Genomic DNA, 14048 nt, shown 5'->3' on the forward strand with positions numbered 1-14048 from the left:
TCCCAGATTTAACAAATTAAAAATATGAGACCCCTCCCCATTAAATTCAAATTTCAGATGAGACAGTGAAAATTTTCTTAGTATAAATATGGCCCATGCAATATGTGGGATATACTTACACCAAAATAATTATTTTACTATTTCTCTGAAATTCAAGTTCAACTGGGCATCGTTTATTTCGCCTATACCGCTACTACGAAATTATTTCCAAAATATTACGTATTGGGTTGGCCAAAACGTTTGTTCAAGTATTCCATAAGATGTTATATACGAACTCTTTGGCCAACACATCATCAACTCAATGGACGTAAATTTGAGCAAACTCTGGGAGATAGTGAAGGACAGAGAAGCCTGGTGTGCTGCAGTCCGTGGGGTCACAAAGAGTCGGACATGACTGAGTGACTGAACAACAACAGCAACACATATATAGGTACATTAGATTCATAACTTTCATAAGGTTCTTAAAAACTCCCCCCTCCACCCCAAAATGAAAAGCCACTATATTTGGCAAATAATCAACTTAGGTCTTCCATAATAAAAACAGAATCAGTAACAACTGTTTTCTGAGCCCACTACAGTCACATTATTATGCTATGTATTATAACATGATTATGTTACTGCTTATAACAGTTCACTGCAAGATAAGTGTGCTTATCTCCATTTCATAAGTGAGGAAATTGAGACTCAGAGACCAGATATATAGACATAGCACACTGTGCAGTACAGTAGACCTTTAACCATCCCCAATCTTGGATCCACAAGTATTCTTGGAGTAGGGCTGAGTTTCAGGGCTCTTTGTCACAAAGAAAAGAACAGATCATCACACACACTGTGGCTATGGGGCAGCTCACTGATCAGCCAAGCTGTTCCATCCCAAAGGCTGGGCTTCTGGCATCAAGTCCTGCTTCAGCAACATTACAGGAGAGCCGATGATGCGGGAAAACAGCCCAGTTCCACCTGTGACTATTCAAGGAACTGCAGCTGAGTCCTTTAGCTTTCTGGTCTATAAAAGGAGGCTTAAAAGGCATTTTATTGATTCATTCACTTAGATATTTACTCATTTTATTTACTGAGTGAAAGTGATTGTCACTCAGTCATGTCCAACTATTTACAGCCCCATGGACTATAGCCCGCCAGGCTCCTCTGTCCATGGGATTCTCCAGGCAAGAATACTGGAGTGGGCAGCCATTTCCTTCTCCAGGGGATCTTCCCGACCCAGGGATCAAATCTGGGTCTCCTGCATTGCAGGCAGATTCTTTACCCTCTGAGCCACCAGGGAACCCCTATTAGTGAGCACTCACAAATGTTGACTCATTTTGTAAATATTAACCCCCTTCACCCTCCTTAGAGGGTTGTTGTGAGAATTAAATAAGCCAGTACATGTACAGCATTTAAAACACGACCAATCATAAGAGAAAAAATTGTAACTGTGTATGGTGGTGGAGGCTAACTGGACTTCTTGCAGCAATCATTTCATAATATATACAAATATGGCTGTATACCTGAAACTTATTAGTTTATAATTATAACATTATACATTATAACATTAATATTATAACATTTTATTAAATGTTATATGTCAATGATTCCTCAATTTTTAAAAAATGCTAGTAGATATCACTACAACAGTAGTTGTAGGTGAATTTAAATAAACTCTGCCAGTTCATGATTGATGAGGGAGACCAAAATATGTAAGAGTACATGCAATATAATAAATTACATGGTCAACCTCATCAAAATATCAAACACAATAACGACAGATGAGGCTTCTTCTTTGCATCTTCTCATGAAACCCTTACACCTGATTGTTTATTAGGCTACAAAGGAAAATAATAAAAACAAAACAATATAGGACCAAACACATTATGAACAGTCTGCAAATGTTGGCTGTTAATTATAGTAATAATAAAAACTATTATTATTATGAGAATAATAATGATGAGTGACATTTCTAGATCAAGACAACTATTCTGTCCTCATCAGAGTCAAGAGCAGTGAACAGGGCAAAGATTAATATTTTGGCTTTTAGTCCCATGGTTATGGGGTGCTAGAGTCTCCCCAGGATGTTGAGATTATTTCTACTTGCACCAAACCTTCCCATTCGAGTCTGGGTGTATCCAGGGATCTCGTGGTACCCAGACCATCACAGAAAACAGTGGAAAAGCCGCCAACAGGCCCTGGGCTCCTCTCTCCCCAGGCGTGATGGACCACCACCTGGTCCTGCACCAGCTGCGCTGTAACGGGGTCCTGGAGGGCATCCGCATCTGTAGGAAGGGCTTCCCCAGCCGGATCCTCTATGGCGACTTCAAACAGCGGTAGGTCACCTGTCTTTGCAGCTCTCTCCTTTGGAGGGTACCTTTTGCATCCCCCAAAGGCACTCCTGCAGCTGGGTGTTGGGTGAACTCCCAAGGTTTCCATAGGATTCTTCTGCTGGAGTGATGAGCCTTTGCAGAGAGCAAGGGCTGGACCAGCCCAAAGCAATTCCAAGATCAGAGCCCAGACCACTCGAGCCTGACTGTGACTCCAGACCAGGGTTTCTCAACCCCTGCACTGTGGACATTTGGAGCTAGATAATCCTTTATCGTGAGGACTGTCCTGTGTGTTACATGATTTTAGCAGCACCCCTGGCCTTGACTCACAGTTGCTGGTAGCAACCACACGGCCTCAATCTCAGACATTGCCCAATGTCCCCCAGTTGAGATTCCCTGCTCTAGACCAACGCTCTCCTCCTGACTGCCATCTGGGCCCACAAGTCCAGGCCTTGCCCAGGGGGACAGGTGGGAAGAGGACACTCTAGAATGACCACTAGCCCGCAGGTCACAGCTGATTTCAAGGCTCTTTTAAGTCAGATAAGAGTCATCTCCTCTAAAAGCACCAGCCCAGCCATCCACTCACCTGGCCTTGCTTCCATATGTTTCTCTCCCTCCTGCCACAGCCCGCTTGCCTAAAATCAACCCCTAGATTCCCCTCTGCCAGACTAGTCACTGTATAATATTCCATTTCCTTCTATGGCTGGAGCAGGAGAAGGTCCTGGAAGGCCTGGTCTCAGGCACAGAGCCTTTCATAGGAGTTGAATCCATTGGGAAATGTTGCCCCTCAACTGAAACCTCCACCCTCCCCAGAACTGCCCAGTTGGTGGGGGGATGCAGGTAGGTGCCAGTCCTGACCTGGCCTCCAGTGAAGGTGAGGCATCTCCTTGGCTCCTGCATGTTGGGCCAGTTGCTGGCATGGCCTTGTCCCCTCAGCAGCAGTGTCTCCCTGGATTCTGCCTCCCAGACTCTACCCTGGGTACAAGGGACACCACCTTCTGTCCCAGAGACCAGGCTGGGACCCCGCTGGGCTCCGTGGCCCCGGGGCCTGAGCAGGGAGGAGCAGGAAACAGCAGTCCCTCAGGAAGCAGCAGGGCCCAGCATCCTCCCGGCTCCACCCAGAGCTGTGTCACCAGAGGCCCTTCTCCAGACCACTCACACCCAGACCCCACTGACCCTTCACCCTCCCTCATCAGGTACCGGATCCTCAATGCCAGTGCCATCCCAGAGGGGCAGTTCATTGACAGCAAAAATGCTTCCGAGAAGCTTCTGAACTCCATCGATGTGGACCGGGAGCAGTACAGGTTCGGCCACACCAAGGTGAGCAGAGCCCCCACCCCAGGTAACCCCCAGGCCGGTGGAGTTAACCCCCAAACCCCCTTTTGAACTGTGGTGTTAGAGAAGACTCTTGAGAGTCCCTTGGACAGCAAGGAGATCCAACCAGTCAATCATAAAGGAAATCAGTCCTAAATATTCATTGGAAAGACTGATGCTGAAGCTGAAACTCCAATACTTTGGCCACCTGATGCAAAGAACTAACTCATTGGAAGAGACCCTGATGCTGGGAAAGATTGAAGGCAGGAGGAGAAGGGGACGACAGAGGATGAGATGGTTGGATGGCATCACCAACTCGATGGACATGAGTTTGAGCAAGCTCCGGGAGTTGGTGATGGACAGGAAGGCCTGGTGTGCTTCAGTCCATGGAATCGCAAAGAATCAGACACAACTGAGTGACTGAACTGAACTGGGCTGCTTGTGAGCTGATGGGAGGAAAGGTGTCTCTTTCCCCTTCCAGGCAGCCTGACCGTCCCTTGCCCAGAAGCCCAGACCAAGACAACTCTGTCCAGGTATAGGAAGCTCTTTCTATGCTGATTTTAAGTGTCTAGAGGCTTAATTGGAAGCTCCAGCCCCAGCAGCAATAGAAGAAATCAACGGGAGCAGAGAATGAGTGCCCCTAAAGGGGAGAAGGCGCCCAAGAGATCAGAGAACACAGAATTCCAGGGACCATGAGGTCCTGAGAAGAATTATAACCAATAAAAATGATCACCATTATTGAGCACGTGTGCATTGAGACCTGTGACATGTCTTCTATACACATTTTACCAAATCTTCCAGATCACCTGATGGTGATAAGGGTGGTACTTACCTCATGGGGTTATTGGGAGGCTCCCAGAGGACAAGAGACTTGTTTGAGGTTGTGCGGAGAGTGGATAACAAAGGCCAGCTGCAAATCCTGGCCTGACTCCAAAGCTCTGTGTCCTGAAAGGGGCCAGGGGACCATCAGGGAAAAGCCTGCAGCCCCCATGGGTGCCCTGCTTCCCGGGAACATCACGGGGGCAGAGGAAGCCCTGCAGGTGTGGGCAGTGCAGGGAGGGGCCCCAAGGGTTGGACCCACCTCCTCAGCTGGCAGAGAGATTGGAGGATGAGGATGGGGAGGCAGAGGTGTCTGTGAGTTCCTCCTGGTCTGCATCTGTGATTACATTTCTGCCCCATCCTTGCTTCCTGCACGTGAACTCCATCAGAATCTGTCTGTCTAGGCCAGTGGGGCCTGGAACATACCATGGAACAGAACACAGAGGGACTCCTGCAGAGAATACAGCCTCCAAAACCAGAGTCCTGGAAGCCAGACGGCTGCTGGTCCCAAGCCAGGGCTCCAAGGCGAGGGCTGGGGATAGACAGAGACAGTCTCCCTTGAGCGCACAGGCTGAGGATGAAGCAGGGCCCATCTCTCCTTTCATACAGGTATTCTTCAAAGCTGGGCTCCTGGGCCTCTTGGAGGAGATGAGGGATGAGAAGCTGGTGACCCTGATGACACGCACGCAGGCCTTATGCCGGGGCTACCTGATGCGGGTGGAGTTCAAGAAGATGATGGAAAGGAGGTGATGCAAGCCCTCGCCTCCCTGCCCTCCCCCCTGGAGTTGACCATCGCTTCAGGCTTTAGTCTTAAGATGTTCACTTATTTGTCCCACATTTACTGAGCCACAGTTCTGTGCTGGGGCCTCTGCTTGACACTGGGGATGCAGAAATGATCCCTGGCCTCCAGAAGCCCACAGAGGAGGGGGAAGCAGACACCTGCTCGGCTAGTTTTCACACCCGTGACAAGCGTAGTGTCAGCTGTATTCAGGGCCAGGTGGACGGATTGGTGGCTAGGGTTGGCATGAAAGGGCAGCAAAAAAGAAAGAGCTTTCCAAAGGAGGCTTTGCATGGCTGGAGGAAGGGTGGCCTGGGGGTTGGGGGGAACAAAAGCAGGTCACTTAACTGGAGCGAGGAGAGGCTGGCAGTGGAGGTCCCCACCTGCCACCTTGAAGAACCCAGGTTAAATCTTCCACTTGATGGGGAGCCATGGAGGAGACGAGTGAGAGGATCGGATTTGTTTCAATAGCTCAGACAGGCCGCCTGGGGGACTTTCCTGGCAAGCCAGTGGTTAAGACTCCACACTTCTACTGCAGGAGTCACAGGTTTGATCCCTGTTCCAGGAAGTAAGATCCCACAGGCCGCACGGCGTGGCCATAAAACAAAAAGCACACACACTCAAAGAGGTCACTGGCAGCCGCAAGAAGAGCAGGCCTGAAGGCACAAGAAGGGCCAAGACCAGGCTGTAGCAGAAGTCCAAATAGAAGATGACAGGACCTGAATTAGGAAACAGATGATGGAGGAGAGAGGACAGAAGGGACTGAATGAAGCTTGAAGGGCCTGAGTCCTTCAGTAATTCAATAGGAGGAACAGTAGCACTGCGGGCCAGTCCTGTGTGGGGATTCACTGGAACCCCTTCTCCTTGATTCCCTGATACCCTGTATCCCCTGTCCTTCACTACCTCCTGGAGTTTGCTCAGACTGACAACCTTAGGGTGAGCATTTTCAGTAGGGTGGTGGAGGTGGAAGCCAGGTGGATGGAGCCTCTCTCACCTCCCAAATTTGCACATGCTGTTTCCTCTCCTCTTCGTTTGCAGAACAGACTCTGGAGCTCATAGGATGGGTACAGCCAAGCTGTACCTCCTTCCCTCCCATCTGACTGATAAGGGTGAAGGTCTTGGGGCCCACGGGGGCAGGGGGGTGGAGACTGCACCTTGCCGTGGTCCATTAACCCCAGTCCTAACAATACACAGGGATTCCATCTTCTGCATCCAGTACAACATCCGATCTTTTATGAATGTCAAGCACTGGCCCTGGATGAACCTGTTCTTCAAGATCAAGCCCCTGCTGAAGAGCGCGGAGGCCGAGAAGGAGATAGCCACCATGAAGGAAGACTTTGAGAGAGCCAAGGAAGAACTGGCCAGATCTGAGGCTCGCCGAAAGGAGCTGGAGGAAAAAATGGTGTCCCTGCTGCAGGAAAAGAATGACCTCCAGCTGCAGGTCCAGTCTGTAAGTATCTCCCCGAGGCCAGGAGGATCCATCAGTTTATTCAAGAGATAGTGGTGCCACCCAGTGGGCTTGTGGGGTATTACATCACTACCCAGCTAGTAAATGGAGGCCAGCCCGGGCTTGTGGACTCAATACACTGCAAAATACATCTGCAAAGTGAATTTCTGCTCACTTTATTTCTCCCTGTCTTCTACAGCAGAGTCAGATGTATTTTGCTGTGGGCATGAGGGGGATGTGTCTGTCATAATAAAAAATCTGTCAGGAATGTACCAAGTCTTTTTAAAAATCATGTAACTAAATCACTGGGAGTTCCCTGGTGGCTTAGTGGTTAGGATTCCAGGTTTTCAGTGCCACAGCCTAGGTTCAATTCCTGGTTGGCTAACTAAGATCCTGTAGGCTGAGTGGTGCAGCCAAAAAATTTAAAAATAAAAACATTTTTAAAAATTAAAGGTATGCATATTTTCAAAGATATAGGGAAAAATGAAGCCATATATCCAGTACATAACACTCTGGCAGCGTAATGGTCTCAGTTCACAGAGTCAAGACATTTAGTGTTTGTTCTTTTTAATAAACTACCAATACATTTACCTTTTGTCTTAAGTGCACAGCACCTCCTCCTCCCTTTTCACTTTCCCAAGCACAGTGAGCAGAGAACAAGTTTCAGAACCAAATATCTGGGTTTACATCCAAGATCCTCCACTTGGCAGCTGTGTGACCTCAGGCAGGTGACTTATCTTCTTTGTGCCTCCATTTTCTCAACTGTGAAATGGGCACAGCAATAGCCCTTCACCTCTTAGGGTAGCTGGGAGGCTCAGATGAGTTCATGCATGTAACACAGGACATGTTCAGTAAACGCAGAAGGCTATTCTTGCCAGACTCTTTTCATCCATTACGTTGAAATGCATGTCCAGTTCTCACAACACTGAGAAGTAAGTAAAAGAGGATATAGTCTGTTTACATTTAACAACATAATCAGCTAATCACGGCCACTCCAAGAGACTCATTGCAGAGCCTTCTAGGGCATGTACATATTTAATCACTTGTTTCTATTTGGGGTTTTCTGTTCTATGACCTAAGGAAGCAGGCCTCAGGAGTCGTAAGAAGCACTTTGCTGTGGAGAGTTTTAAAAGGTGGTCAAGTTTGGGAAATATTAGTTAGCATGTGAAAGCACAGAGTGGATGAGTTGATCTTCAACTCATGTAGGAGGAAGAGGGAGATGGCCAGGCATCCAAATGTGGCAAATTTGCAGAGGCTTTATGAATGCTACGTGTGCCTTTGCTTGAGAATTTCTATTAAGGAGATGACACCATTAGTGGCTAAAAAAAAATATTTGGATGATATAGATGAGTATGTGCAAGCATGTGTGCATATGTGCACATATGCATGTGTATATGTGTTTGTGGTGATGATTCATTCCTTGACTTGGGTCCAGATAACGGGCTTTTGGAGGGTAAAGCCCTTCCCTCTGGGGTTGGTCAAGAGGCTGATTAAAAGACAACAGTCTGTAAATAACACAGTCCTATTGTTTAGCACAGGGAACTGTATTCAACATCCTGTGATAAACTATAATGGAAAAGAATATGAAAAAAGAATGTGAATCTGTGTATAAATGAATCACTTGGCTGCACAGCAGAGACTAACACAACACTGTAAATCAACTATCCTTCAAAAAACAAATTAGAAAAAACAATGATCTGTTTTTTTTTTTTTTTTAGGAAACAGAAAACCTGATGGATGCTGAGGAGCGGTGTGAGGGACTCATCAAAAGCAAGATTCAGCTGGAGGCCAAAGTGAAGGAGCTGAACGAGAGGCTGGAAGAGGAGGAGGAGACGAATTCTGAACTGGTTGCCAAGAAGAGGAACCTGGAAGATAAATGCTCCTCCCTTAAAAGAGACATTGACGACCTGGAGCTGACCCTGACCAAGGTGGAGAAGGAGAAGCATGCCACAGAGAACAAGGTGGGCATCCCCACCCGTCCTCCCAGGAGGAGACATGTGGGGAAGGAATTGCCCAGAAGTGGGAGGGGAATGAATCCACCTCTGCTCTGTTCTTAAACCCGTGGGCTCTTCCCCTGCTCCTGCTACCTGCCTGGTCACACCACAAGCTTCTAGCCCCAAGCCTTCCTCCACAAAGCAAGAGATCCTTCAGGAGAAGCACTTGGCACAGGGAAGCCAAGAATCGCACCCACAGAACCAGGCAGATGATCAGGGAGGCAGGTGGTGAAGGAGGCAGAAAACTGGACCACACCAAGGACTGGAAGGGAGGTTAGAGGTACAGGGACCCTCGTGCATTACTGGTAAAATACAGACTAATGCAACCTGCAGGAAAGTCATCTGGAAAGCTGAGTTAAGAATCCATGCATCCTTCAACCCAGTGATTCTGCTTCTGGGTATACAGACCAACGAGTTCTTCTGCCAGGTCTATAAGGGGACATGTATGAGAAAGCTCGTGGCAGCATTGCTTGTGGTGGGGGTGATGGATGCTGGAGGAAGGATCAGGGTCCGCCTGCGGGGATGGAGAGGTGAGATGTGGAAGACACACAACAGGGTGTACCACACAGCCACTGGGACAACGAGATGGATGTAAAAGACCTAGTGCTGAGTGTGGGGACAAAGGAAGAAAATGAAATATACAGCATGAAGCCATTTATGTAGACTAAAATTACATGCACACAAAATAACACACACTTTACAAAAATACATGGAAAATACAATCCATGATTCACATCATCTTGGTTGCCAGGGAGGTAGAGATGACTCAAGGCAGTGTCGGATGGACAACTGGGCATCGATAGAGAGGTGATAGGGAAGGGTGGGGACTGTGGCAAACTGGAGAGCACTTGCCCTGCCCCCAGGTAGCAGCCAGGACCCAGTGCCAGCCAACTGTTGTCAGGTGGGGATGTGAACGCCACATGGCCAGAGCTTCTGATTTTCCTTGAGAAATCAGACATCCAGATTTTAGGTGAAATCTCATTTTTTCCCCCAATGTTTACAACTTATTCAAAAGTTGTAAACTATTATGTGGCCAGATTTGGCCCATAGGTCAGGAATTAACAACCTCTGATCTGGAAGAGTGTTGCACATGGGAAAAAGTTCAATTTAATGCCTTAAAGCTCCATGGTTGGTGCCCTTGACCTGGTTCCTGACACAGGGGACTCCCCATTCTGGATTTTCTTGCATAGCACCTCCTGCCTGTTCCTCTTCCCCTTCCTGCCTCATTCCAAACCCTGGTCAGCTAATAAACAAATTCCCATGGATGTAATCTCATGAGTATAGGTTGATGTGTTGTTTTTGGAGGCAGCATATTTGCATTGATAATGTCCTTCTGTGTACCACATGATGTCCTCTTTAACAAAAATTATCCTAAAGGGCCCTGTGATAGGCCGGTGAGGACCGAAAAACACCAGAGGCTGCCAATTTCAGGATGATGCAGCCAACACCATGCGCACCTGCTGGAGAGGCAAAGAAGCAGTAACCAAAAAAGAGAAAGTCAAAGAAAAAAAAATCAATAGCCTTTGCTGGAAGCTTCTGGTTTAATTAACTGGTTTCAACTGGTGTTGATACTCTCTTAGGTAAAGAATCTTTCAGAAGAAATGACAGCGCTTGAAGAAAACATTTCCAAACTAACCAGAGAGAAGAAATCTCTGCAGGAAGCCCACCAGCAAACACTGGATGATCTTCAGATTGAAGAAGACAAAGTCAATGGTCTGATCAAAATAAATGCCAAGCTGGAGCAGCAAACAGATGACGTGAGGATATTTCATTACTATGCTCTAACACTGATGACTTGCAGAAGCAAGGACAAGATGAGGTCTACACAGGATGCAGGGGTTGAGGGTTCTGACTCTGGGGTCAGAATCTCTGAGTTCAGATCTCAGCCCCTTCCAAATAAATGTGGAATGCTAAGTGAGCCACTTAAACTTGTGAAGCCTCAATTTCCACCTTGTGAAATGGGAATTCAATTAGCTTTGTGAAAACTCCAAAAATTTTCATGGAAAGCTTAGCACATAGAGAGTGTTCAGTAAAATTTTAGCTGCTAATATCACCATCACCATCATCATCACTAACACCATCACCATCATCACCACCATCACCCTCATCACCATCATCACCATCATTACCATCATCATCATGATTATTATCCCATCACCATCACTATCAGCATCACCATCAGCATCATCACCATCACCACTGTCATCACCATCGTTATTACCACCACCACCGTCACCATCACCACCATCATCACCACCACCATCATCATCACCATTGTCATCACCAGCATCATCACCACTATTATCACCATCAGCACCACCACCACCATCATCACCATCGTCATCACCAGCATCATCACCATCAGCAGCAGCATCACTATCATCATCATTATTAGCATACACTTGCAGGTCCTTGGGTTCCAACAGCTCCAATCCTGTTCTAACTTTGTTAAAAATGAGTTCCATTGGTGGCTAGAAAAATTACCATCCATCCCCTCCCTACCCCCGCATCACGTTACACTTTGGTTCTTGATATAAGAGCCAGGTTTGAAGCTTTAAGCTTTCACTCCCAATCGTGGCTAGAATGTTTCCAGATTGCTGCAATTGTCCTGAGGCCAGAGCAGGTATCCTCCTCCCCAACACCTCCTTTCCCTCACCGCCCCCCCCCAACACACACACATACATTCTTTGCCTAAATCTCCCCACAGATGCATGGTGCAGGTAGGGGAGAAGATTGATAGTATATAATCTAGAACTTCACAGGCACAGCTGGTGCAGTGCCCTCCCACAGATGCCCCATTTGTTCTGTCTGGGTAAGAGTATGCATCCCCCAGCACCATGTTTCCACCATGGTGCATGGGATAGGCCAAATGGGCATCGGCTGAAAGAGGCACCGGGAGGCCTCGGGGGGGATCCAGCCTTTGCCAGAGGAGAGAAGAGGGGGGAGGCAGGGGACCATGCTCCCTCCTGGGGCAGAGGCGAGGGGGCTCACACCTGCAGGAGCCCAGGGACACTGCCCTTGGCTAAGAAGCAAGCTCAGTTCCCAGTAAATCTAACCCTCCCCCACCGTGTCTTCCCAGCTGGAGGGCTGCTTAGAGCAGGAGAAGAAACTGCGGGCTGACCTGGAGCGAGCAAAGAGGAAGCTGGAAGGAGACCTGAAGATGTGCCAGGAGTCCATCATGGACCTGGAAAATGATAAGCAGCAAGTGGAGGAGAAACTGAAGAAGTAGCTCTTTCATGTTCACCTCTGTGTTTGAGCCCGAAAGCTAACTTCTGCCTTTGAAAGGCTCATAATTCGGGTATTTTAAATATATTTACGTATCTATTTGCAGGAAGGAGTTTGAAACCAGCCAATTACAGACCAAAATTGAAGACGAACAAGTTCACAGTCTGCAGTTACAAAAGAAGATTAAAGAACTGCAGGTAACGTGTGGACACCTTCCCCACAAACTGTGGAAATCCCTGTGTCAGGGACCTCTCCTCACTCTTCCCCCTAGGTTTCTCTTTTTAAAATATTTATTTATTTGCTGCACTGGGTCTTAGTTGCACCAAATGAAATCTTGTGTTGCATCGTGTGGGCTTAGTTGCCCCACAGCATGTGGGATCTTGGATCCCGGACCAGGGATTGAACCTGAGTCCTCTGCGTTGCAAGGCACATTCTTACCCATTGGACCACCAACGAAGTCTCATCCCCAGGTTTCTTTTGCTGCTTTTTTGTCTTAGTCCTGTTGGAGCTGGAGAGAATCTCCTTCCATTTTTTTTTGAAGTTAATATTCAAATTGTCTAAGTTGCATATAAATAGATTTTCTTGAAGATAGTTAAAAATATTACCCGTAAGACTAAATATTATTGATACGGGTGCTCTAAGCACCACCCCTAAGTCCAGGGTCCTTCTATCTTCTCGGAAATTCAATGCATCCTCTGGATCTTTTGTACACATGGATCTATGTATATAGACACAAAGAAAAATATATAGGAGATGCGTGCATGCATGCTAAGTCATTTCAGTCATGTCTGACTCTTTGCAACCCCATAGACTATAGCCTGCCAGGTTCCTATATCCATGGGATTCTCCAGGCAGAATACTGGAATGGATCTGCAATGGATTGCCATGCCCTCCTAGGGGATCTTAGAAGGATCTTGCCCTCCTAGAAGCTCCTCCTTAGGGGATCTTCCTAAAAGGAACAAGAATATTAAATAAATATGTATATATATAAACTTCTACATAATATATATGTATATGGGGACTTCCATTGCAGTCCAGTGGTTAGAACTCAGTGCTTCTAGTGCTGTGGGCCCATGTTTGATGCCTGGTCAGGGAACTAAGATTATCCAAGCCATGCAGCATGGTCAAATATACATATATGTATACTATATATATATATATGTATACAAAAAATATATACACTTAAAATATTATATAGAGACTATCATTATGCAAATTTCTCTCTTCATGTAGCAATTCATCCTGCAGAACTGTCCATGGTAGACATGAGTGGACATCTTACTACTTTGTGGTCTCCTGGACCATAGGCTCTATCATGGTTGATCTGACCATTCCCCTACTGATGGACACTTAGATTGTGGCCAAGTTTTCTTCCAAGAATTTAATGTTATAATGTATTCTTGACTTTATGAAGCCCATCCCCATCCCTCCCCACTATGTCCTCCCCAAAGTGGGGCTGTTGCCCGACCCTCCATGACCTTCCTGACCCAGTGACCCTTCCAGGCCCGCACTGAAGAACTGGAGGAGGAGGTGGAAGCTGAACACACACTCAGAGGCAAGATTGAGAAGCAGCGCGCGGACCTCTCCCGGGAACTGGAGGAGATCAGCGAGCGGCTGGAAGAAGCCAGCGGGGCCACTTCGGTCCAGATCGAGATGAACAAGAAGCGGGAGGCTGAGTTCCAGAAACTGCGCCGGGACCTGGAGGAGGCCACCCTGCAGCACGAGGCCACGGCGGCCACGCTGAGGAAGAAGCACGTGGACAGCGTGGCCGAGCTGGGGGAGCAGATCGACAGCCTGCAGAGGGTCAAGCAGAAGCTGGAGAAGGAGAAGAGCGAGCTGAAGATGGAGATCGATGACATGGCCAGTAACATCGAGACCGTCTCCAAGTCAAAGGTACCTGATGCTTCTGCTCTCTGCAAAGGCGAGGCAGCATCCACCTGCTGGGTGAGCGGGTACAGTTCCATGCCTGCAACTCACTGCATGTTCTGAACAGTAACATTCTCTCCACTTCCATCTGCTCCTGGTTCCCCAAATTCATTCAGGTCACCAGAGTCCTGATCCAAAGATTTGCTACAACTCAAGATCTCTTCATTCATCCAATCTTTCCCAAATGCTTCCAATTCATCTCCCATTTTCTTTTCTATTTATTTATTTATTTGTGT

At 47.4% G+C, this 14048-nt stretch overlaps 1 protein-coding gene and 1 long non-coding RNA gene across 2 annotated transcripts in view; one reads left to right on the forward strand and one right to left on the reverse strand.

The window, feature by feature from the left end:
- The window catches only part of LOC145541569 (myosin-13), a 48092-nt gene that overhangs the window by 20037 nt on the left and 14007 nt on the right, over positions 1–14048 (forward strand). Inside the window, exons 17-25 of the mRNA XM_081578301.1 lie at positions 2198–2315; positions 3506–3629; positions 5052–5188; positions 6415–6670; positions 8386–8628; positions 10242–10418; positions 11741–11886; positions 11993–12083; positions 13390–13779. Of these exons, the coding sequence (XP_081434427.1) occupies positions 2198–2315; positions 3506–3629; positions 5052–5188; positions 6415–6670; positions 8386–8628; positions 10242–10418; positions 11741–11886; positions 11993–12083; positions 13390–13779 (1682 nt within the window). The remainder of the gene's footprint in view (positions 1–2197; positions 2316–3505; positions 3630–5051; positions 5189–6414; positions 6671–8385; positions 8629–10241; positions 10419–11740; positions 11887–11992; positions 12084–13389; positions 13780–14048) is intronic.
- Positions 7218–14048, reverse strand: part of LOC145541575 (uncharacterized) — a 108044-nt gene continuing 101213 nt past the window's right edge. Inside the window, exons 11-12 of the long non-coding RNA XR_014079128.1 lie at positions 11783–11845; positions 7218–7592 (exon numbers count right to left, since the gene is read on the reverse strand). This is a non-coding gene — a long non-coding RNA (uncharacterized LOC145541575). The remainder of the gene's footprint in view (positions 7593–11782; positions 11846–14048) is intronic.

The sequence above is a fragment of the Giraffa tippelskirchi genome, chromosome 3, assembly GCF_054371585.1.
Source record: "Giraffa tippelskirchi isolate mGirTip1 chromosome 3, T2T-mGirTip1v1.2.pri, whole genome shotgun sequence".
Lineage (NCBI taxonomy): Eukaryota > Metazoa > Chordata > Mammalia > Artiodactyla > Giraffidae > Giraffa > Giraffa tippelskirchi.